Source organism: Chrysochloris asiatica, unplaced genomic scaffold (assembly GCF_000296735.1).
Source record: "Chrysochloris asiatica unplaced genomic scaffold, ChrAsi1.0 scaffold00001, whole genome shotgun sequence".
Lineage (NCBI taxonomy): Eukaryota > Metazoa > Chordata > Mammalia > Afrosoricida > Chrysochloridae > Chrysochloris > Chrysochloris asiatica.
Window position 1 is genome coordinate 25,667,933 of NW_006408519.1, and position 26,542 is coordinate 25,694,474.

The following is a 26,542-nucleotide window of genomic DNA, read 5'->3' on the forward strand; positions in this document are numbered from 1 at the left end:
TTACTTCCCAGAGACAAAAATGTCCTAGGGATGTTTGACAGAGCCTCATGCTATGCCTGCTCCTTAATTCTAGGAGTCGTGAATTCCAAGTATAAGACTGGAAATGCAAATAGGCCTCCAGAGACCTCTGAAACCTGAATGGCAATATTGTGTTGGGTGGAAATTCTAGTAGCCTTGTATTAGCAGTTCTGTGTTATGTTGTTTCAATTCTTATGAGAGACTAAATAAGTACAGAAATTACTTCTCTGTCTAAGGATGTAGAGAGCTGTGGTTTGGAATATGAATTCTGGAGCCAGGTACTGTTTCCACCTTGGCCATTTACTCTGTCTTCTTTGGGTGACATACTAGTAATCTCTGGGCCTCAGTTTCCACTTCAAAAAATAGGTTATTTTCCATATCCCAGGCTATTATAATTAAGACAATGCACATTAGATTTTGTTGTTGTTAAGTGCTATTGAGTTGGCTCTGACTCATGGCGACCCTGTATAGGGTTTACAGGGAGCGGCTGATGGGTTTGAACTGCCAACCTTGTGATTCACAGTACAGTGCTGATCTTCCAGTGCTACACCAGTGCACATAAAGCTCTTATAATAGTGTTGGACTCAGAACTGCTGATGAGGATTAGCTGTGGTTACTAATGATTTTAGTTGACAGTCTCACATAACTATGACCATCTAAAGTATCAATTTTCCATAGTGACTAATGATTAAATGTCAATATCAAATGTCTATATACTGTATATGGAATCCTGGTGTGGCACCATAGGCTAAACACTTGACCTCAAGGTTGGTTTGAACTGCAAGGTCAGTGGTTCAAATTCACCAGCCGCTCCTCGGAACCCTTACACAGGGTCGCTATGAGTCGGAACAGACTCAATGGCATTTAGCAACAACATATACTGTATGATTCCATGGATATACAATTTTCATAATGATTCAGTTATAGAGCTGGAGAACAAATTCATAACTGCCAGGGATTAGGGATTGGGAGGGAAGGGAGAGGGTATGAGTGTGAAGAGGACGCAAGAGAGAATGCTTCTGTTTTGATGAAACAGTTCTGTGTGTTGATTACAGTGCTGGTCGTATGATCTCTACATGCTATGAACTTGTATAGCTGGCACATGCACATATATAGTGAGAGCATTAGACTGTGCTGGAATCTGAGCAAGGTTTGTAGATACTCATTTCCTGATTTGATGTTGTACTTTTGTTATTTGTGGAAGATGTTGGGAGAATCTGGGGAAAGGATACACAAGACTTCTCTGTACTATTCTTGTGCTTTCAAAATGAAAAATAGAAACTAACCAACCAAGAATGAAGTTTTGAGCTGTAGGAGGCACTTTGGTTACACAGGTACATCAACACACAGTCACAGCCTCCAAAGGCTATAGTTTAGTGGGGAAGACAGAGAAGTAGAGGGAAAGTTGGAATGATATAGCAGAGGTAAACGGGGACCTGGGAGGATCCCAGTAAGAGTGTAGCTCAGATTGGGGGTGACGTTACAGAACATTTCCCAGAGGAGTTGGCTAGCTAATTTTAAAAGTGCATGAATGACACGTGGAAAGAATTTGGGAGCATGTGTCGGCTGCTGTGGCATCGATAGAACTGAGCTGTTTCTTGAGACTTTTGTCCCTGTTGGCTGGAGTCTTCTGGCTGCACAGTGTTCAGTGGCCAGGACATCAGGGAGTCCTTATCCGCTGTTTCTTCTCCCCAGTGTCCAACAAACACCCATTTGTGGACAGCAATCTTCTCTACCAGTTCAGAATGAACTTCCGTCGGAGGCGAAGACTGATGGAGCTGCTCAGTGAAAAGTCCCTCTCCCCTCAGGAAACTCACGACAGTCCCTTCTGCCTGAGGAAGCAGAGCCATGACAACCGGAAATCTACCAGCTTCATGTCAGGTATGCTGTCTGTTCGATGGCATTATGTGTTTTTTGTAAAATAGCACAGTAATACCTCAGCTTTTAAAAATTCACTTCTGAAATAAATTGTATGGGCTCAAGTGTAACAACAATTGTGGGGATGGCACAGGACCAGGCAGTGTTTCGTGCTGTTGTACATAGGGTCGCTATGAGTAGGAACCAATTCAACAGCCCCTAACAACAACATCAACAGTAACGCTTAATGTCTACATAGCTGGTAAGTATGTCTCTGAGCAGCAAACTTGTTAAGGGCTGTTGAGTCGGTTCCGACTCATAGCATCGCTGTATGGGATTTCCAAGGAGCAGCTGGTAAATTTGAACCACCGTGTTCAAATTTATCCTACAGTACCCCACGAAGTCTGATTGTTGTTGTTATTTTAATTATATACTTTAGTTATAGTAGATTCTTTCACTCAGAGCTTTTTAAAACTATTAACTTAAAACAGTTCTTCCCCAAACCAAAAAATACCAAACCAACTGCCAAACTGCCCCACAGGGTTACCAAGTCTGTGAATCTTTAAGGAAGCAGACTGCCTCATCATTCTCTTGTGAGACAGCTTCTGGGTTTGAACCACTAACCTTCAGGTTAGCAGCCAAGAACTTTAAGCATTACACCACCAGGTCTCCTTACAAATAATTCTTAATTATCATGAATTATCCAGATTCCTAAACTATAAGTTTGAAACATATATTTTAAGGATAAGTAATGGATTTCTGGGGGCTTATACATTGGCCCTGATGTCATAATGCTGAAGTGCTTGGCTGCGGAGCAAAAACCTGGTGGTTTGAGCACAAAAAATCGGTGGTGTGGTGCTGTGGGTTAATGCGCTAGACTGCAAAGTCAGTTTGAACTGCAAAGTTGGTAGTTCAAACTCACCAAGCCACTCCTTGGAAACCCTATATAGGGTTGATATGGGTCAGAACTGACTCTATGGCACTAACAACAACAACAACATACTGGCTCTACAGAAGAAAGAGCTAGCAACCTACTTCTCTAAAAGATTGTTGTATTATTGTTAGGTACCATTGAGTTGGTTCCAACTTAAAGTGATCCAGTGTACAGCAGAACAAAACGTCGTCCAATCCTCCAGCATCCTTATCATCATTTCTATTTGAGACTATTATCACAGCCGCTGTATCAGTGTATCACATTGAGGGTCTTCCTCTTGTTCATTGACCCTCTGCTTTACTAATCTTGATATTCTTCTCCAGGGACTGGTCTCTCTGAATAACATATCCAAAGTACACGACAGGAGCATTCTGGTTGGACTTCTTCCAAAACAGATTTGTTTGTTCTCCAGCACCTTAAATCAAATCCATTAACTATTCTTCATTCTTCCTTATTCATTGTTCAGCTTTAACTTGCATATGAGTTGGTTGAAAATACCATGGTTTGGGTTAGGCGCCCCTCAGTCCTCCAAGTGACCAGTTTGCTTTTTAACAGTTTAAATGGGTCTTCTGTAGCAGGTGTGTCTAATGCAAATGTTCAAGATTACAATCTAGAAAACCTATGGGGCTATTCTCCTCTGTCACATGGGGCCACTAGGTGTAGAAATCTACCGGATGGCACCTAACAACAACAACAGTGCACTGGCAACAAGTGATAAAAGATAACTGATAGCCAACTATAGACAAGCCTATGAAGTGAACAGCAACACAGGGGAGGTAGGCACTCCTTCAAACAATTGATTACATGGGATCCAAAGGGCAGCATTTGTCCTGGGATGAAGCTCAGAAATCCTGGGGTTGCGCTGTGGGTTAATGCGCCAGACTGCAAAGCCTTTTGAACTGCAAGGTAGGTGGTTCAAGCTCACTAGCTGCTCCTCAGAAACCCTATAAAGGGGCGCTATGGATCGAAATCGACTTGGCAGTACTTAACAACAACAGCAAAGCTCAGAAGGCAGAAATTTGATAGGACATGGAGGAAATGAGAAGACTGTGTTCAGATTGTGGGGATCGTCATCAATGTCACTAATCAAAATGTGTATGAATGTGGAAAACCTATCTGCTATGGAAAGCTTAACCCGAATCACAATGAAAAGGGAAATAAAAGAAAAAAAGGCATTGATTATAAACCCAACAGCAGGGCTTTCCCACGTGATAGAGAACAAAGAAAACCTATGAGAAATAAACATAAGAGTTCATGAAGCACATTGGATTGGGATATTACATGAAAGGTCCAACAATCGCATGTTGTTGTTGTTGTTAGGTGCTGTTGACTTGGTACCGACTCATAGCAACCCTATGCTAACAGAATGACACACTGCCTGGTCCTGCACCAACCTCACAATCGTTGCTGTGCTTGAGCCCACCGCTGCTGCCACTGAGCCAATCCATCTCGTTAGGGGTCTTCCTCTTTTTCTCCAATCCTCCATGTTACCAAATATAATATTCTTCTCCAGGGAATTGTCCCTCCTGATAATATGTCTGAAGTATGAGAGATGAAGTCTTCCTATCCTGGCTTCTAAGGAGCACTCTGGCTGTACTTCTTCTAACACAGATTGGTTTGTTCTTTTGGCAGTCCATGGTACTTTTAATAATCTTATCCAACACTATAACTTTAAATAGATTAATTCTTCTACATCTTCCTTATTCACTATCCAACTTTCCTATGCATATAAGGTTATTGAGAATACCATGACTTGTGGCTTGAGTCAGGCAAACCTTAGTCCTCAAACTGATACATTAGCTCTTGAATACTTTAAAGAGTTCTTGTGCAGCATATTTACCTAATGCAATACATCATTTGATTTTTTGACCACTGCTTCATGAGTGTTTGATGGTTGATCTGAGAAAAATGAAGTCTTTGACCGCTTCAATTTTTTTTTCTCCATTTAAATTGATGTTATTTATTGGTCCAGTTGTGAGGATTTTTGTTTTCTTTACATTGACATAGTTGCAGTCACATAATTACAGTTATTCCTGACAGAAATGATGATAATTGGTGTTCACAAAGAAAACCCTTCTCATCCAGAAAAAGTTAACATGAAGCAAATATCATTCGGCTTAATAGGACAAGGTACCATCAACTCTCCTGAAAATGTGGCATGACTTCACATAACCGGCTGACCTACAGTTTGGAAGTACTGGGCTTAGCCAGGAACCCAAATCCAGGACAAAATGAATGTTGTTTCTTGGCTCTGAGTTGTAAGTGGCAATAAGAACAGTGAATAACCATATGGATTGAGCACTTTCTGTGTCCCAGGCATTGTGCCATGCTTGGGTATACAGATTTTCTCATTGAATTCTCACAAAAACCCTAAGGGAAGGATTTTTATTACTCTGGTATTGTAGATGAAGAAATTTAGGCATGAACAAATGAGCAGCTTACCCACAATATTATGACTAATAAATGGTAGACGACCTAGATCTCAAATCACGTGTGTTCTGCAACAGTGTTTGTATGAGAATCCTTCCTCCCAGGTTCTTCAAACACATCCAGGCTGGAGGAGAAAATGAACCAAGAGCTAGTCCAGAAAAGTAAAAAGAAACCTAGAGTTAGGAACCAAGTCTGCGTTCTGATGTCGATCCAGTTATGCCTTGAAGGACACAGAGCTGTGTGTCTCTTTATGGTCATGGTCTTTTGCATATGCAGATTAACTGTTTGCTTTCTCATTAGTATACACATTGGCCCATAGACCTGACCAAGTGTTGGCGAGGAATAGGGCTTTGTATCTGTGGTCAGCATTTACTGTGTGTTTGCCCCGTGCCCAGCCTTGGACACAGGGCTCTCCATACCTTCTTCTATCTGACCATGGGCTTGCTCTTTTCCCCGTGTTAAGAGCCAGTCTCTTTCATGGCAGAAAGAACCAGAGCAGATCATTGGAGATGCTGCTTCATATGTACTTCCAAGGCCTGTTTCATATTTTCTGCTGCTTCTGCCATGACTCAGGAACCCTAGAACCACAAGGTTGGCAGTTCAAACCCACCAATCACTCTGCAGAAGAAAGAGATGCAGTTTCCTTCCATAAAGATCCCAGCCTTGGAAATCCTGTTGAGAAGTTTCACTCTGTCCAACAGATAGGTTTGTTATGAGTCAGAATCAATGCAACTACAAAGGGATTTGTTTCCTTGTTTGTTTGTTTTTTCTTTTTTCTCTTTACTCTGGGTAAGGAATGGTTTAAGCTGAAATCACGGGGCATATATTATCACTCTTGACTCGTCATGTGTAAGACCAGCACTAAATTCACATCCTAGCAGGGATTGCTCAGTTTGGGCTTGGCAATTCTTGAAATAATATTTTAGGTATCTGGGAATGTTCATATACATTACATAATCCACTCCTATTGGTAACATTATAGCCACTTTACAGATAGGAAAATTGAGGCTCAGGGATGTGAAGGGATTGCACTCATGCTGTACTGTTAGTAAGTGGCAGAGCTACAATTCACATCCCTGCGTTTCTCACTCCATGGTCAGTGCTTCTGTGTAGAGATGGTGACTCACCTTACCGTACCTCACTGCTGAACGCAGGTGTGTTTTAGGGCAGCAAGCCCGCCAGCCTCAGTGACTGTGTGTTTTCTGACCTATGCAGTCAGCCCTAGCAAGGAGATCAAGATTGTGTCTGCAGTGAGGCGGAGCAGCATGAGCAGCTGCGGCAGCAGTGGCTATTTCAGCAGCAGCCCCACACTCAGCAGCAGCCCCCCGGTGCTCTGCAACCCCAAATCTGGTAAGTCCTGGTGCTGGCTGCGGCTCTGGGGTCTTGGGCAGATATGCGGCTGGCTTCTCTGGGAGGCAGATTCCGAGATGGAGACTTGTGTGCACGGGAGGACTAGACGGTATGAGGGTAGCTTTGGGAGCGATTGGTCTGCAGTGTCATCTCAGTGGACACTACAGCTGCTTTCAGGGGGAGCTCTGGAGCTGGAATGACTCTTTAAAGTCACTCTAGGTTTCATGCCCACAACCCCCACGTTTTGTACCCACACTGCTTCCCATAGTCTTGCACCCTTTTTCCTAGATCACTTATCTTTGTTGTTGTTGTTAAGTGCTGTCGAGTCGGTTCTGACCCATAGTGACCCTGTATAGGGTTTCCAAGGAGTGGCTGGTGAGCTTGAATCACCAATCTTGCAGGTCAAACAGACTTTGCAGTCCAGCACATTAACCCGTAGCACCACACCAGGACTCCACATCACGTATCTGTTGTTATTAAGTACCATGGAGTCGGTTCCGACTCATAGCGAACCTGTACACGGTTTCTGAGGCTGTAAATCTTTACGGGAGCAGAAAGTCTCATCTTTCTTCCATGGAATAGCTGGTAGTTTCGAACTGCTGACCTTGTGGTTCGCAGCCTGATTCGTAACCACTATGCTACCAGAGCTCCTTATTTTATGTATCTTGTTGTTGTTGTTAAGTGCCATCGAGTCAGTTCCGACCCATAGCAACCCTGTATAGGGTTTCCGAGGAGCAGCTGGTGAGCTTGAACCACCAACCTTGCAGTTCAAATGGCTTTGCAGTCTGATGCATTAACCCACAGCACCATACCAGGACTCCACCATTAATTCACTCGCCTATGTGTTTAGTATACTCTTCACCCCCAGGACAGTTTAGCACTTCAGGGACAAAACTGTGCTTATCTTCTTCATACTGTTTCCTCATCACTAAGCATAAGAGATACAAAGAAAAGAAGCCATAGCTTCTGATCCCAAAAAGTCTACCATCTCTTTAGATGAAAAGATAAAACCACTGACTCCTCACTTATCAGCATGGCTAGGTTATAAAGACCAGGTTGTTAAGCAAAAGCCAGTGTTATGTGACCAATGGAAGATAACCACGTCAGATCAGAAACATAGAGAGGACTACATCATTACGTAACTTCCAAACCACTGAGAATCATGGAGCCTCTAAGTTGTCACATGACCTTACCCATCACAGCCAGCGTTACTCTCACGGCACACCTCAGCATTCATAGTAATGTGCATGGTATTTGGATAGGCAATTTTTTATTGTTGTGATGAATGTGACATGTCAGATAATGAGACAGTCAGTAACTGAGGAGTAGGTGTTTATACGGTAGTGAGAAAAGGACTAGTAGATAGTATTCAAAGTGTTATTGTATGTGATTATTACCTAGGTCAGTCATTTCTTTACCCATGACCTAACACTTTTTAAAGCACCTGTTCAAGGTTTAACTCCAGGAATAAAGTTGTTACCTTTAAGTGAATGAAGAACTGCTTTCCAGTCTGACTATAGCAGAAAAATCACGGAGCAACAGGCATTTGTTGTCAAATACCATCGAGTCAATTCATGGGGTATAGATGATAAGATAGAAATGAGGAAAGGAGATTTTATTTTTACAATGAAAATACTTTAAGCTCAAATAAGGAGCTCTGGTAGGGTAGTGGTTACAAGTAGGGCTGTTAACCTCAAGGTCAGCAGTTCGAAACTACCAGCTGTTCCGTGAGAGAAAGATGACGCTTTCTGCTCCCATAAAGATTTGTTGTTGTTGTTGTTGTTAAGTGCCGTCGAGTCGGTTCCGACCCATAGTGACCCTGTACAGGGTTTCCGAGGACAGCATCTTAAATTATATACTGGGTTGCTATGAGTTGGAACAGACTCCGTGGCTTACCACCACCAACTACCACCAAGTCCAAATAGATATCATTTCACCCTGTTCCATTTCTCCATAAATTTTCCCAAAGCTCCATAAATTAAGGTTAAGGCTTTTGATGTTTGCAGATACCTTCTGTGTCGGTCAGATGGAGTACCAGCTCTGTGAGGCAGGGGTCTTTGCCAGTGTTGCTCACAGATGGTCCCATGTGAGGTATTTGATGAATACCTTGAAATTGTGTCTGTCTCACAGTGTTAAAGAGACCTGTCACGTCTGAGGAACTCCTAACGCCAGGGGCCCCATATGCAAGGAAGACATTCACGGTAGGTCCTAATCCTTTGTTTCATTTCGATTTTCCTATCCATGTGAATGTGTCCTTAAGTAGCTTCCACACTGACTTGAAAACATGTTCTTTGTAGTCTATTGGTTTCTAACACAATTATAATAGACTTTCTTGACCCTTAGGCATGAAAATCTCAATTGTACTCATTAAAGATGAAGACCTGCTGCGATTTATTATTAATCCTGCCTTTTAAGTTATTTTTTCTATTTTGTAATTATTCTAATGTAATTACTACTTCTGATACAAATATTTTAAATGTATCTGAATTACAGTTCATTCTAACAATAATTTAAGACTTTAAAGGAGGCTCTGGGATAAATTAGCAGCTAACTGAGAGGTCCACAGTTCAAATCTACCAGCCGTTCTGCAGGAGAAAGATAAGACTTACTACTCCTGTAAAGATTTACAGCCTCAGAAACACTATACAAGGTCGCTATGAGTTGGAACCGCCTTGATGGCAGACAACCATCCAGCCAACCAATGGGATAAATTGGAGTACTTGTGTGCATTTGTAGGATAAGCGTTGGACTTCTAACCAAAAGGTTGACAGTTCACACCCACTAACTGGTCCTTGAAACCCTATACAGAGTTGTTATGAGTCAAAACCAACTCGACGCTACTTCATAGCAACAACATGGGATAAATTGTCCTAAAATAATAACTGGTGCCTTTGGCGAGCACCACGCTTTGTATTACAAGCACCTGATTTTAAGTACTTTGTACAAAGCCATTTGGACTGCAAAGTTGGTGGTTCAAGCTCACTAGCTGCTCCTCAGAGACCCTATACAGGGTCACTATGGATCAGAATCGACTCAATAGCACTAAAGAACAACAGCCAACTTGTAAGCAGCTCCTGATGACCTCACATCTTCTTGGAGGCCCTTCAGCCTTCTTTCTGACTCTCATCAGCCCCAAGGTTTATTTTCAAACAGAATCAAAGTATTCTGTAATCACCTCAGCCACCCTTCCCCCTCCCCCTCAAGTCTCCTCACACCAACATCCATCTTCTCTTTCCATCCAGTCTTCTAGCTTTTGTTCCATTACCTCATGGAAATGCCTCTTCACACACACTCACTGTACAAACAAGCATCAAAGGACCACTTCAGATTCCCCATTTCTGGGGTAGGTGTCAGAACAGGACAGGCCCAGCTCCTGCCCTCAGGTGCTCACACATTCACCTTCTTGGGTCTGGAAATCAAAATCCCACTGTGACCATAGCTGACCAATATGTGAAAGGTACAGGTAGTATGTCTTGTGCCAGAGACAAAGGAAAACTGTATACATGGATGTGAAATGAGGTATTGTACACTAGTGCCAGCAAACCTCAAGTCACTGAAGTGTCTAAAAAAGTCATCTTGAGAATTTCCCCCCAAATTTTCATTTGTTTCCAGGCTTTTCCTCAACCATCAGCATTCAAGAGGCAGTTGATTGTATCTGAAGGGTATTTACTTTTGGTTTTGAATTTAAATGCCAGCATTGCTAGTAATTGATTGTGAATTTATTTCATCTGTAATTCAATTGGGATGTGGGTTAAAGACATGATGTCTGGGAACTTCCCAGGGTACAGAGCTGACAATTGTAGTAATGATTCTATAGGGAAAATGCCAAATAACTTTTGCATGAAAATCTATCTGTAAAATGTGAATTTCATGTATTTTCTTTCAATTTACTTTCTTTGAAGAGAAAATTGGATTTCAACAGAGCCAAATGTCTTTATATTTCCCACCATTCATAATTTAAGTCACTACTTCAGACCTCAATGATGTACCATGCTCATCAAGAATGTACCATTTGGATCTAGGGGAACAGAATACACTGGAAGTTGAAATTTGATCTGGGAAGACATTTCAACTACATTTTTAAGATCTTCTGAGCCTTCCATTGAAGTCTGAAATTAAGTTGGATAGCTATCTAAGAAAGAGACCATCTGCCAGTTATTTGTCTCATGCCCTTGGAGTAGTAACTTCTTCATGCCAAACAAGTGTAGGTTTCTTGAGCACATTTTCCATAGAGCTATGCAGACCTATATCAGCCTAGTAAAGCGATTCATTCCCCTGAGGAGGTAAAGATAAAATGGAGAAAATGAATGTCATAGCATGGGCTTAATCCTTGGCTGGCTTTCCTCTTTAGATTGTTGGTGATGCCGTTGGCTGGGGCTTTGTGGTTCGAGGAAGTAATCCATGCCATATCCAAGCCGTGGACCCCAGTGGCCCTGCAGCTGCTGCAGGAATGAAGGTACTAATCCATCTTGTCCCACCATCTTTTGTTACCTGTCCTGGGGTTTCAGGCCAAAACAGCCATTGTTCTTGCTTGGGATCCAAACTCCTGTGATTTTACATACATTCTTTTCCTATTTCTTTTTCTTCTTCTTCTTTTTTTTTTTTTTGATTCTGCCAAATACCGAAACATTTCCCTGGTTCTTCATTCTCCTCTAACAGACAAAATAAAACAAAAAACCTTAGCTGTCCAGTTGAGTCTAATTCACAGCAACCCAGTGCAAATCAGAGTAGAACTGTACACCCTCCATAGAGTTTTCAGTGGCTGATTTTTTTGGAAGTACATACTCACACCTTTCTTCCCAGATGTTTCTTGAACCTCCACTCTTCTGGTTAGCAGAGTGGGAGTGTATGGAAAGAGAAAAGTGGGCAACCCAAATGGCTACCCATCTGGATAATCAGCCCGGTATGGCGATTATCCCAAGTTGACAGTGTTTCCCTCACAGTGAGGAGGTAGTGATTGGCTGGGCACTGAACTCTGAAGGAGCTAGAGAATTCTCTATTTCATCAGAACTTCAGAGTAGGAAAGTTGGCTAGAGCCATAAAGGCAAGTATTTCTATCTGTGCTGAATTTTTTATTTTCTAGTGGAACACTTGGTTGTGGCCAGGATTTTTTGTTTTATTTTTACTATAAAGTGCATAGGATAAATTATTTTTGGCAATGGTCCACATGACTCTTTGACTCAAGACATGTTTCCTTTGGGAAAAGCAATGGATGTACACTACAGCTTAAGACTTCATTTTGTTTAATCAAATGTACCATGAATTTAATTATTTTAGTCCACCTTTATTGACTGACATGCTTAACTCTGTTTTGGGCATTGCTGTTTGATTAATTCTTTAAGATAGAAGAGTGGACTTGAAAGAGTTCATGGAAAGATGAAATGAAAAGATAATAGAATTCTTCCAGGAACTTTCTCAAACCTCTGCATATATCCTGGTAAGTGGGTTACCTGATGTTTTTCTCAGTTTTATGAACTAACATTTCACTCATAGTTTGAGTTCTCAAGAAGTCTGCAGAGATTTTTCACATGGCATACAGCAGTACAGAATGTATCAAGGTGAGATTTCCTGAACTGTCCATGTTGCTCACTGGTCAGCGAACTAACTTGTCCTGGGTTTCTGTGGTCAAAGCCATTTATAACCGCTGGGCACTTAACCCCCCTCTTGGAAATTCACAAAACACACACATATTAAAAATGTTGATAAATCTTGAAGTTAAACAACCTGTATAAATTGTTTAACAGTGCTTTGGTATTTAATATAAACATTCAGGTGGAATTTTTATTAAGATTGTTAAGATAGAGATCTTATTAACTGTTCTAAGAAAATTATTTTGGTAAAATGGATTCCTTAGACTAGATTGACATATACATATAGATTATGTATATATACAGTTGTCCATTTGAAATACATATTTCTTAATAGTACTGTTTGTTGGCTAACGAGACATGGAGCATAAAGGGTTAAGAGTTGAGCTGCTAACCACAGTGTCAGTGGTTCAAACCCACCAGCCACTCCTCTGGAGAAAGATGAGGCTATCTGGTCCTGTAAAAATGTACAGTCTTGGAAACCGTATGTAGTACTTCTTCTTCTTTTGATTTGAGAATTGAGTGAAGTTTTACAGACAAGATCATGAGCTTTATATTCAACCAATTATATGCTATGTTTCATCTCAATGATTGCAATCCTGTTCACTGGCATTACCTGACCACTGATTGACTGCAAAGTCTCAGTAGTAAAAATGGTCCAAAATCCGAATGAAGCATCTCCTTTTAGTGTCTGATTGGCAGTGATAGACCCCACCCACATGGTACAACGACCGCAGTGCCTTCACTGTCCCTTCCTGCATCGAACACCAAGCTCACTCAGCAGGTCCTGGCCCCAGCATTACTACTGATTTCTGCTGAGGATAGGGCCCTGCATCTGGGTCTTTGTGGCCACTTTACCCAGTGGGCAATTCATATCTATACTGTGACTGCCCAATTTCACTGTTTCCTTGCCAGGAGTGGAGATCATCATGTAATGAAGTTTCTCATTGGCCTCTTCTCTATAAATTCACTTTATTATGGGGTTCAAGAATTTTTAAGATGTGGACCCACCAGTATGTGAACAGGATAAGCTCCATACTGAAGAGATTAGGTATCATTATGCCTGTTAATGTTTAAAATCTTTTGGCCAGGAATAAGTAGAACTCTGAATCCATGGCTGAAGAAGACCATCGTCTTCTTTAATAAGCATTAAAATTTACTTCTCTGTAGAACTGGGAGAACTCCACAGTAGCTGTGTCCTTGGATTGAGTGGCCAGGGCTATGCTAACTCATCTAAGTCATCTAACCCTAGTGTCCCAGAAGTCTTCATGGTCCTGACTTCTTCTGAGCTGCCTTAGACCAATGGTATCCAGATCAGGCAATTGAGGTGCAGGAAGGGTCTCAGATGCATACCAGACAACAAATAAATGTGCAGATGTAATGGGTTCTAACCTGACTTCAGTTGTCAGTTGAATTGAATTTTAGGTTTCTGTGTGAAATATTAGACTTTTAAGATGTCAGATTTGTTTCAATTTTTTGTTTTAGCTCCTTTCCCCTCCTAGTTAGTTACCTTCTCTTCTTCATGTATGAGTGACATATTTGTTTCCAAAACCCAGAAAATGAACAGAGATTGTCACAGACCACAGAAGCTCCAAATATTCTTACTTTTAGCTTTGAAATGACTCAAAGAACTACACCAAAAGTAACAATTAAATTATACCTTTTCTAAAAAATCACTGTATTCTTTCCTACTACTCTCCTCCCCTTCCATGCCCAGAGAACAATGGCTATAATTAATTAAACTTCTCACTTGACCCAGCATCTGTGAATTTGGAGTTAGTCTTATTTTGCAGGGTCTTTTAATTGAAATATAAAATCTTTCAACCTGACTTGGAGGGCCTTTGGAGCATGAACCATGGCAGTCCTCAAAAGTTTAGTCAACCCATGCACTGCATTTTCAAAGCTTTCTTCCTGGGTTTGCCCAGTGCCAACTTTTCATTCACTAGCAATTTCGTACCAGGAGCTCCTGATTGATTCCCAGGCAAGGAAAAAGGAAGAAAGATAAGAAAGAGCTGTCATTCACTGAGTCTTCTAGGGACCTGATCTTGCATCCATTCTGTACATGAGTCCCTACAATGTCTGCATCGAACTACTAATTTCTTGGAGGAATAAACTGTTTCAGGAGGAAGAATTCTGTGTGGCACTGTAGGATCAGCACCGGACTGCTAACCCAAGTTCGGTGGTTCAAACCCACCAGCCACTCCTTGGAAACCCTACGTAGGGTCGCTATGACTTGGCACCAATTCGACAGATACATAACAACAACAACAATTTGACAAGGAAGCCAGTTCTACCTTTATGCTCTTCCACACGCTGCAGTCCTATGTCAGAGTCAATCACTTCATTAGGTTGATTTGTGGGGCAGACACAGGCATAATCCTGGTGTGGTGATAGAGGATAAACACCAGATTGCTAACCGCAAGGTCGGCAGTTCAAACCCACTAGCCGCTCCTGAGAAACCCTATACAGGGTCACTATGAGTTGGAAACAACTCAAAGGCACTCAATTTGAATAAATTCCAGATGACTTCTGTGGCCTTCAAAACAGCATCCAGGCCTGTGTACCATTTCCTGCTCTAGGGTGCTCTGTTGAGCAGACAGCACCATTGGCCTTCTCTCTGTTCCTCCCAAATCCCACCTTTGTTTCTGCCAAAGGTGGGATGGCTAGTCTCATTGTTGTCAGTCATTCAGCTCTCAGATTAAATGTCACTTTTTCAGAGAAGCCTTTGTCTTAGTTACCTAGTGCTAACATCAAAAAATATCACAAGTGGGTAACTTTCAAGAACATAAAGTGTATTTTGTCACAGTTCGGGAGGCTAGATGTCCTAATTCAAGGTGTCAGCTCTAGAAGGAGGTCTTTGTCTAGCTCAGGTTCTTGGAACTGCCGGCAATCTTAGAGTTCCTGGGTTTCTAGACTCATCTGTTTGCTGTCTCCCTATGGCGCAGTTCCCCTGTGTGTGTCTGTGTTTTTTCTGTTTGCTTTATAACTCCGGATCCACCCTACTCTGGCATGATTTCATTAACATAAGAGGGAAACCCTTATTTCCAAACAAAGTCATATTTACAGTTACAAGGGTTAGAATTCCAGTGTTGTAGTTCAGGGAACAGGAGATGCAGTACAATCCAATCCCCAACCCTTCCTTAAAGACCTTGAGCTAAGGCCTGTCTTCCTTCTAGTGTTCTTCACCAAATCACCCTGTCTATAATCTTCATACTATTTATCACAGTCAAATGATATTTATTTGTCTGTTTATTAATCTGTTTCGGTAGCTCCACAGGTGCTGGGACATGGTATGTGTACAAAGGAAGTTTGCTGATTGAGCAAATGAACTGGTTCTTCTACAGAAACAAAAACTTTGCCATCGAGTCGATTCTAACTCATAATGACCCTATATAGGGAGTAAGACAGCCTCATCTCTCACGGAGCTGCCAGTGGGTTTGAACTGCTAACCATAAGGTGTCACCAGGGTTCCTTGGAGTGGCTGAGGGGACTCTGTGAGTAACTGCCGTGCTGCGTGTCTTCACACATTTCACAAGCATCCTCTGTTTTATGGCTCTAGCCACTCTGCAAGATGGTGGTAGTGTTCTCCACATTTTACAAATGAGGACACTAAGATATGGTTAAGGTCCTTCTGAGGTAATCCAATGTCAGACCTAGATTCAAACATGAGCTCTCTGCCCCAAAGCCCATATGTATCTTACTGTGTTGTTAAGAAATACCCATGAGGCAGAGCCCATATTCCATCAAAATCTTCCACCTCTGGTGATCTTCCCAGTGCACTTTTCATATCTCCTGCCACACGATTTTGTATTTAATTCAAAATGCTTGCTCAGAATGGTCACATGTCCACTGGGATAGGCTCAGAGAAGATCAAATAAATAGCTTTTTTTTTTTTTTTTTGTCACCAGCCCATCACTTCACTGAGGACCACAGCTTGTAGGGTTGTTAGACTGAAAACTGCGAAATACTCACTTTGGTTATTTGAATGAAACACGTGTCAGAGCAAATGATTCTGCGTTGAGACACCGAGAGGATTTGAGCTGTGCTTACAAACAGGAACAAAAGAAATCCTTGGTTTTTCCTGGCAAGTTTATTTTTCCTTGCAGGAGTAATCTGAGTCAGAATGAGGAATTAGTGATTGTGATGTTCCTTTTTTTTTTTTTTTTTTTTCATATGAGGGAAAATTCTCAAAATTTGTTTTTCACTTCTCACATCAATAAGCCTGCATGTTTTGTGGCAATTTCCTTCTATAGGAGAGAAGTTAGGTTGGGAAAACCATCTGAAATTCCTAGTTCATTTTTGCCAAGACAGATCAGACCCTGAAGTAGCAAATTGTGGAGTGATTATCCACAGATAAAAGGAAATATTTTGTGGTACTCTAAAAGGAGTATCTTTTTCAGTGGCATTTAGAAAACCATTGTTAAGTTTGTTAACTGCTGTCGAGTTGGTTCTGACTCAGACCCTGTATAGGGTTTCCAAGGAGCAGCAGGTGGGTTTGAACCACCAACCTTGTGACTAGCAGTCCAGTGCTGATCCTCCAGCGACACACTAAGACTACCTTAACAAAACTTAGAGGAAGAGAAAAGATGTTCTTTTGTGAGCTGCACCATGTCTCAGTTTTGTAGAGATGTCATGTCTCGCCCAAGGGAAAGTGGGGCAGTGTTTCTTTGCTGTACATCTGGGGGCATGGGTGAGACATACGGCTACTTCACCTGAGAGAGGAGCTTCCAGCCTGAGAGGGCCACTTCTCAGAGCCTTAGATTAGACCTCTTTTCTGCTTGGTGCCCTTTATTAGCAGGGACCCCTCAGCCCTTGGAAGGACGTAGTTAATTCTGTACCATTCCCTATTCAATAAATATTTTTGATCACTTACATGGTACTGTATCACGTATGGAAATTATACTCTAAAGAGAGAGCAAGACATGAATCAGATAATTTCACTACTGAAAATACGAAGGGGCTTCAAAAAGTTTTTGGAAAATGGAGTGAAAGGACAGTGGAATTTTTCCATGAACTTTTTGAAGCTCCCTGGTATAACTATAAAGAGTTGCTGATTTTCACATGGCAGTGAGGGGGATACAGGAACCAATTTCCTAAGGAAAGAGTGCTCAAGCTGAGATCTCAGAACAAATAGAAACCAACTAGTTGTAAGTATGTCTGTGTACACATCTGCATACACCAAAACTAAAACCCAAACCAGCTGCCAGAGAGTTGATTTACACTCTTGGTAATGCATATGTTAGAGAACCATGTTCCATAGGGTTTTCATTGGCTGGTTTCTAAACTTTTTGTTGTTTTAGTTGTGTGCCATTGAGTTGGTTCCTACTCATAGCAATCCTGTATAGGTTTTCTGAGGAGCGGATGGTGACCTTGAACTGCGGACCTTGTGGTTCAAGCCAACCTTGCAGTCCAGGGTTGCTATTAACAACCACAACAACAAATCTTTATGGTAGCAGAAAGCTTCCATAAAACAAGTGGGTTTAAACCACCAACCTTGTGGTTTAACCCTGTGCCTCCAGGACTCCTTTTCAGCTAGTTGGTATTGTGGGTTAATGCGCTGAACTGCAAAATTGGCTTGAACTGCAAGGCCAGCAGTTCAAGCTCACCAGCTGCTCCTTGGGAACTCTGTACAGGGTTGCTAGGAGTCCTGGTGTGGTGCTGTGGGTTAATGCGCTGGACTGCGAAGTCAGTTTGAACCACAAGGTTGGCAGTTCAAGCTCACTAGCCGCTCCTCAGAAACCCTCTACAGGGTGGCTATGGTTCAGAACCGGCTCGACAACACTTAACAACAACAACCAAATCTATTCATAGCCACCCTGTACAGGGTTTCTAAGGAGTGGCTGGTGGGTTTGAACCACTCAACTTGAAGTTAGCAATCCAGTGCTTATCCTACAATGCCAACAACTGTTAGTTATTGTTGTTGTTGTTAAGTGCCGTTGAGTCAGCTCTGACTCATAGCAACCCTGTATAGACTTACATAGGTCCCCTTTATTAGTTATAGTTAGAAACCCTATACAGCATTGTTATGAGTCAGAACCAACCCTATGACACTTAACACTTTATTAGTTATAATTAGGGCATTTTTCTGCATCTTCTGGCTGATTGTTGGTTGTGTATTATCTACAAAAAGAAAATACAAAGTAACAAAATAAAATCTCTAAAGGAAGACAGGATGGAGACAGGGTCTATATAGTCACACGTGTCTGCCCTATTGTAGCACATGACTCCCATTCTGTCACTTTGTAATCTTAGAAATGCTAAAGCCTCAGTTTCCCATCTTACAATGGCAATGCGGGCTGCTTGATGGCAAAACCAGGTAGATCAGTAGAAATACGTGTATAATTATCAAGCACATGGCCCATCATGTGGTCGTCATTCAGTAAGCATATGTCAGTAAATGTCAAATACACTAATTGTAAGATGTGCCCCATTTCAGAGTCAGAAAAACGTGCATCCTAGAATCAGGTATTCTAACACTGGTATTACATCCAGTCCCAGCCCCACTAAAGACTGCCTCAACTGCCTTTATATCAAAGGGCGAACGAAACTTTTTATTGTGAATTGAGTGAAGGTTTACAGAGCAGATCACCAGGTTTACGTTGAACACATCATATCCTTTTGCCCATAGGTATATGCTGTCCTTTCAGTCTTTAATGGTTGACCATTCTGTGGTGTGTGTACCTCACTAGTGTTGCCATCCCCCCTATATACCTATCTAGTGCTTAGCTGAAAATTGGGCCACAAGGGTGAATTCAGTTCCAGACCTAAAGGGTGGTCAAAGACCATAGTTCCAGATTCCTCCTGTCTCTTTCTGACCAGTAAGCCTGTTCTTTTTTATAGTTGCTAAGTTTCATCCCACATTTTCTCTCACTCTACCCAGGACCTTAGAAAGTGGCCCTTTTCAGAATCGTTGGTAGTGCTAGCTAGGCACTATCCAGTTCTTTTGTGATCCCAGAGTCGGGGAGACTGATGTTCATGAGTTTCATTAGTGCATTGTACTAATTGTTTCTAAACATCAATTTTCATTACTCAAAGGACTCAATTTTGCTTACTGCTAAGGAGCTCTGGTAGCGTAGTGGTTACAAATTGGGCTGCGAACCTTAAGGTCAGCAGTTCAAAACTACCAGCTGTTCCACAGGAGAAAGATAAGGCTTTCTGCTCCCGTAAAGATTTTCAGCCTTAGAAACCCTGTACAGGGTCGCTATGAGTCGGAACCGACTCCATGGCACATAACAACAAGAAGAAGAACAAGATTATATTGGAGTCCCAGTGTGGTGCTGCCGGATAAGCACTGAACTTCTAATCACAGGTCAGTGGTTCAAATCCACCTGCTGCTCCTCAGAAACCCTACACAGCATCACTGTAAGTCATAACCAGCTCCATCGCACTTAACAACAAAGATCATATAATGTTTAGTTGAAGCTAAACATTTTTATTCACAACTATGGGGAAAGTCCTCTTTTATAAAGCAAACGAATGACAAGTTTTAGAAACATCTTGACACCAGCCTGTACTGCTCCCAAATGAATCTGCTGCAGGCGGTCATCCTGGCTTTCTTTGTGTTGAGTCTCTCTTAAGTCAGGAAGAAGGGTGAGTACGGAGGGACGGGTTAACTTGGGACCACTAAGGTCTCAGTAGATTAGGTGATCACATCTGAATAAGCAGTGTAAGGCCAAGTCCTGTCACCCCTCTGTAGGACTCTTCAAAACCAGATGATCTGAAAAATGCCCCCAGGAATAAATCAGGGACAACCCTAGTCTTGGAGTCCTGGTGTGGCACTGCGGGTTAACGCACTGGACTGTAAGGTCGTTTGAACCACAGAGTCAGCGGTTCAAGCTTACCAGCCACTCCTTGGAAACACTATAAAAGGTTGTTATGAGTCAGAACCAACTGGATGGCACTTAACAACAACAACTGTAGACTTAGAGTCCTGGTGTGGTGCTATAGAATATACACAGGACTGGTAACCACAAGGTCAGTTGTTCAAACCCACCAGCTGCGTCTCAGAAATCCTATACAGCATTGCTATGAGTCAGAACCAACCCAATGATACTTAACAATGACCCTAGACTTACATAATCTGGAAAAGAACCAAAGCTGATCCAACCAACACCAGGCATTTCTTTGAAAAGCCATACTCCTGGGTTTGATCCATAACCAACCCAAACATCTTAGGCAATAAAGATAAGCATGATATTGTTCTTACTGTATCTGCTGCCATGAGACTTGTAGAAGAGTACACAGTATTTTACTATATGCATAGGTTAGTTATGATTAGGTTCATTAATGTCTAACCTGAAACCCTTTAAAACAGTGGATACAACTCATTTTTGGATCATTTCTTGTCATGAAAAAGCAGGAAAGCAGGCAATCTAGAGCTCACTGTGTCCCTACTTTTGTTTTGTTTTTTGTTTTTTTTCCACTTTACTCAGCGTCCATTCCCAAGGTTACTACATGATGTAAGATGGATATGGGAATAACTCTCATCGTTAGCTTTGCAATCCAACCTGGCAGAAAGGAAGAAGGGACACAGCTCATTATCCCTCTCCTCCCTTAAAGACTGTTCCTGGAAATTGCATATACTACTTCTGTTCATGTCCCACTGGCCATACATAGCTACGTCTGGCCACACTTTAAGTGCAAGGGAATCTGGGAAATACGAACTGTATTCTGGGAGTGGGGCTCTACAAAGAAAGAAGAAGACAATGGGTATCAGTAGCCAACGAATAGTCTCTCAGTGACCAGAAAAGACTTGTCCAATCTTCTTCAACAAATATTCACTGAGTGCTTACCAAGTATTACCAGGTCTGTAGCAGGCACTGGGGACCCAGGGTTGAGCCAAGCCAGCAAGACCCCTGTTCTCAGTGTTTCAGACCTAATAACAAGGTAGATACCAATTACTCATGCAGGTTTTTAATTATGAATAAGATGAGTGTTTGACAGAAACATTATTAGAGGAAGATATGGGCCTAAGATTTTTTTTTTTTTTTTTTTTTTTTCCACATTTCTCTCAGTTTCACTATTTCATGATGAGAACTATTAAACTTTCAGTTGAGTATATCATTTGTCTTTTCCTTTGGAATCTCTTAATTCTGCCCACCAATTTTTCTGCCAGCTGAGATAAAATATTATTGATCTTACATTTCCAGTTGTGGTTCTTAAAGGAGAGCCCAAGAGGGAAAGTGAAGTGATGGCAAGCTGAGATGGGAAAACATTTGTTTGGCAGAGGCTCAGATCCCTGGAACAGGAACCATGGATGTTGAGTTGATTGAATGTTTTGTTTTGCACATTCCTGTTCCTCCTCCAGTCTCTTCCATCTCAGTAAATAGTTTCCCCATCCACCCAGTTACTTGGGCCAGAAGCCTAGAAGCTATGTTTGCTTTTCTCTTCTCCTTCACTGCCAACATCCAATCCATTTTCAAGTCCTGCCAGTTTTACTTCCAAGTATCTTGAATGCTTCTATTTTTCTTCATTTCCTCAAATCCAAACCACTGTCATCTCTCACCAGGACCACTGTAGCTCTAGCATGTCTCCTTTTGTCTCTGTTTGCACCTTTACCACCCATTTATTACCTAGCAACCAGAGGATATCAGGCAACTCCACTGTCATGCTTGAGACCCTTAATTGGTTCCCTATTGCATTTAGACTCCATGGCACATCACCACCACCACCACCATTGCATTTAGATAAGAAGTTCTGGTAGCATAGTGGTTATGAATCAGGCTGCGAACCTCAAGGTCAGCAATTTGAAACTACCAGCTGTTCCGGGAGGAAGATGAGGCTTTCTGCTCCCATAAAGATTTACAGTCTTGGAAACCCTGTACAGGGTCGACCGACTCCACGGCACATAACAACAAACAATTGCATTTAGATAAAATATTAAGTCATTACCTTTGGCCCACACAGCCCAGCATGATCTGGCCTGCACTAAAACATTTCAAACCTTGTCTCCTTGCTACTCTTCTCCAAAGCATGAGCCCTAGTGTCTCATAACACCAAGGGTAGATCCTGATGATGTAATTACAGATATTCCTGGTTTAGTGCTGTAGAATAAGCGCTGGACTACAAACCACAAGGTTGGTGGTTGAAATTTACTAGCTGCTCCTCAGAAATCCTGAACAGGATTGCTATGAGTCAAAACCGAAACACATTTATTTACTCATGTATGAGTAATTTGTTAAGTGCGCTGGCACTTAACGACAAATCCTGAAGCAAAGTTGTACTGATGGTCATCACACACCTTGTTCTGTGTGTGGTTACGTTGTTAACAACTATTGAGTTAGCCCTCAACTCAGGGACAAAGGAACAAAATGCTGCTTCATCCTCATCCTCCGCATGATGGGTTGTGAAGCAGACAGACTGTTATGACCCATAGGGTTTTCACTGCTGATGTTTGGAAGCAGATCACCAGACCTTTCTACTTAGTGTTCCTAGAAGCCCAACTGAAACCTCCTTAGCATCATAGCAGCAGGCAAGCTTCCTGGTGGCTGTATGCATGAAGTACCTTGGCCTGGAATCAAACTGCCCTCCTACATGGAGGAAAATTCTACCATTAAATTCCTGCTGCCTTGTACTCAGGACTCTTGTATTGTTTTGTGTTCTGTAATTTGTCCGACACCAGTTCCAGTTCTTGTTCGGATGGGTCCTCATGTTTGAACTTATTTCCCTTTGTCCTAAAGCTTCCTTTCAGACCCTTATCTGTCTTCTGGATCCCTGTTAGACTCGTGGTTTATGCATTGGACTTTAATCACAAGGTTGGCAGTTCTAATCCACCAGCCACTCCACAGGAGAAAGATAAGGCTTTCTACTCCCATCAAAATTCATAGCCTCGGAAACCTTATATAGGAGGGCTATGAGTCAGAACCAACTCAATAGCCCACAACACCAACAACAATCTGGCCTCTGGTCTCTGGCCTCTAAACACAAACATATTCCTTCTGCTAATTAGAACTTGGATCCAGAATCAGGTTCCACTGAGGCCCACAGATTGACAGGAATCAAAAGATGTCCTGAACCCCACAGCACTTCTCTGGGCCATTGTGGATCTCGTGGGTATTTGGAGATCACCTTCAAACCAGTTCGCTTCTGAGAGGTAAAGAAAGCCAGTGGCAATGCTTTTTGGTCATTACGAGTGTGGTGGCTCTGTAGGGTACGCAATGGACTGTGAACAACATGGTCATGGACTGAAGGCCACCAGCCACTCTGCTTTCTGCTCCCTCAAAGATTTATAGCCTTGGAAACCCTTTAAAGGGTCACTATGAGCTGTAACCAACTTGATGGCACTTAGCAACCACAACAACAATGGTCATTAGCTTGGTTTCTTTCTTAGCTCTTGCAAAAATTTTGTGTTGAATAGCATTATAAATGAGGATATATTAGGGTAAAAATAATTGTTAAGAAATGTGTCTTCAATTCATACATGAGTAAATGTGTTTCTGAAGTATTAATTCAGCTACTCCTGGCATGGAGCTGTAGGATAAGCACTGGGCCACAAAGTCAGTTTGAACAGCATGGTTGGTGGTTCAAACTAACCAGCCACTCCTCAGAAACCCTATACAGGGTCGCTATTAGCCGGAACCGACTCGACAGCACATAACAACAATAACAACAACCAATAATCAGAAACTTATAACTAGAAAGAGCTCTGTGGCTCTTAATATTATGTTGTATTCACATATCCAGTGAAAGTTGTGGACACTCTTCCTAAGACAAAAGGCATAGAGGTGTTGGTGTTACATTGTACACAGTTTAATGTTGTTAGGATGCTTCTGAAACTTGCCCGTTGACTCAGAACCCAGCCTTTCATAGGTTAGAAGAGTAAAGCTCATAGAAGGGAAATGACTTATCCAGAAACAAATGTGGCGTGTGTCATAGACCAAAAAATATATTACTGTCATCCTTTCTCATTCAGCCCCTGCCAATATCAGTAAATAGTATCCTCTGGGCTGTTTTGAGTTTATATTATGCTCAACTGTTTTAAATAATAGTAATGCATCCTTTGGTAAAACATGTACCAGAGGATGCTACATTTCTTTGAATTCTCCTAACTTCCTGAAATAGAGTTGAGTAAGAATTTGTTCGAACAGAACAAGGTGATACTGAATGGTTTAAAATCAGGAGATTTTGTGTGTCTGGGTTGTATCCTTTCACAATACTTATTCAGTCTGTAGGCTGAGCAATTGATCCGAGAAGCTGGACTATATGAAGAAGAAGGCAACATCTGGATTGGATGCTGCTTGCTGAAAACTAAGAAGACTTGAGACAGTAACTGATGAAGATCAAACACTGCAGCTTTCAATGAAAGAGATGTAAAGGAAACAAAAATATTCACAACTGAACCAATAAGCAGTATCATAATAAATGGAAAAAAAGATTGAAGTTGTGAAGGATTTTATTTTATGAATCCACAGTCAATGTCCATGAAGGCAGCAGTCAAGAAATCAAATGATGTATCACATCAGGCAAATCAACTGCAAAGACCTCTTTCAAGTGTTAAAAGCAAAGATGTTGTTTTCAGGACTAAGGTGCCCCTAATCCAAGCCATGATATTTTCAGTCATTTCCTATGATATAAAAGTTGGACAATAAATAAGGAAGATAGAGAAGAATGGATTCATTTGAATGATGGTATTGGTAAACACTGTTGAGTATGTACCATAGATTGTCAGAAGAAGGAATAAATCTGCCTTGGAAAAATACAGTCAAATGCTCCGTAGAGGTGAGAATGGTGAGACTTTATCTCATGTGCATTGGGCATGATACCAGATGGTAACAGGTCCTGGAGAAGGCTACCGTATTTGGTAAAATAGAGGGTCAGTGAAAAAGAAGGCTTTAATAACATGGATTAACACAGTAGTTACAGCAATGGGCTCAAAGCATAAAAGTGATTGTGAGGAGGATACAGGACCATGCAGTGTTCTGTTTTGTTATCGAGAATCGGAACTGACTTGAAAACACCTAACAACAAAGTACTGTTGGCTCCATTTTTCATAAAAGAGCATCAAGACCCAAGTTAGATGATCAGGCCGAGTTAAGCATCTGTTCCATCTCCTCCTGTGCCATGAATTCCATTTGGGATACTGGCAGAGAGATACGTCAGGCATGGTGCATGATGAGTAACCATCTCAGTTTCCATCACCAACTATGACTTTTTAATTTGAGAGCTTCCATGGGTCGGAGAGGAGTCCTGGTACAGTGCTGTGGGATAAAGCACTGGACCACAAGGTCAGTTTGAACCACAAGGTCGGTGGTTCAAACTCACCAGCTGCTCCTTGGAAGCCCCTATCTAGGATCACTATGAGTTGGAACTGGCTCAATAACACTTAAAAACAAAAACATGGGTCAAGGAAGACTGATCTTGCTCTGCTGAGTGAAGAAAGAGAAGGACCTGAAGGAAAAAAACAAAAATGATTTGACACATGTTAGACCAATTTTCATCAGTGAAAATAAGGCAGGGGCAGTTGTAATTTTTATGTAGTGCCATAATATGTTAAGTAAAAGTTGACTTGTATTTTTGAGTTGAAATTATGACAAAGTGATCTAAAAGAAGGTGTCAGATGTTTGGACAGGGCTGGAATTTCAGTGCTTACCATAGGTGCTATTTTCCGTAGCTCTGTCTCTGGGTACAAGGCCTCAATATCATCCTCTGGTTGAAAACCAGAGTTAAGAATGAACGAAGAGATCTTTTGAATGAGTACCCAGACCGATGTTTGTCACTTCTCACTGTGTATCAGAATCACCCAGGAAACTCCTAAAAAGTGATCCAGAGATTTGGACATGGTTGGGCCTTTATGGAAACTTCCCAGGTGACTTTAATGTGCAGCCAGAGGCAAGAACTACCACCCAGAACACTTAAAAACGAATGCAGCGTTGAATAGTCCCCTCATGTTGTTGGATGAAGGGCTATGCTGGTTTTCATGCCTCAAATTTAAACATGAGACAGTGTTCTACAGTTTGTTTGCATAATGCATTGTGAAAGCATATGGATGGAGAACTTTGGGGATGAGGTTTTTCCTTGCATTTTCAATTACAAGCACATTCACCAATGCATTAGCTCCACTTGGTGTCAGAATTTGCACAGAGCAAAACAAACCAAGAAGCAGCCCCCAAATCTCAACAGCAATTCTTGGCAATCCATATTGCTCATGAGAGGAACCATGGTGGCATAGTGGTTAAAGTACTTGTCTGCTAAGCAAAAGGTCAACGGTTCAAAGCCGCCAGCCCTCTAAAGGAGAAAGATGAGGCTGTCTGCTTCCGTAAAGATTTAAAGCCTTGGAAACCCTATGGTATAGTTCTACTGTGCCCTATAGGCTCACTAAAGGTGGGAATCCACTCACTGACAATGGGTTTGATTTCTGGTTATTACT

The 26,542-nt window shown here is 41.7% G+C and overlaps 1 protein-coding gene across 2 annotated transcripts in view; it reads left to right on the top strand.

Moving 5' to 3' along the window:
• The window catches only part of DEPTOR (DEP domain containing MTOR-interacting protein), a 205,586-nt gene that overhangs the window by 137,800 nt on the left and 41,244 nt on the right, over positions 1-26,542 (top strand). For both annotated transcript variants that reach the window (XM_006830674.1, XM_006830675.1), the window contains 4 exons: positions 1,714-1,899; positions 6,455-6,589; positions 8,720-8,790; positions 10,941-11,045. In XM_006830674.1, the coding sequence (XP_006830737.1) occupies positions 1,714-1,899; positions 6,455-6,589; positions 8,720-8,790; positions 10,941-11,045 (497 nt within the window). The remainder of the gene's footprint in view (positions 1-1,713; positions 1,900-6,454; positions 6,590-8,719; positions 8,791-10,940; positions 11,046-26,542) is intronic.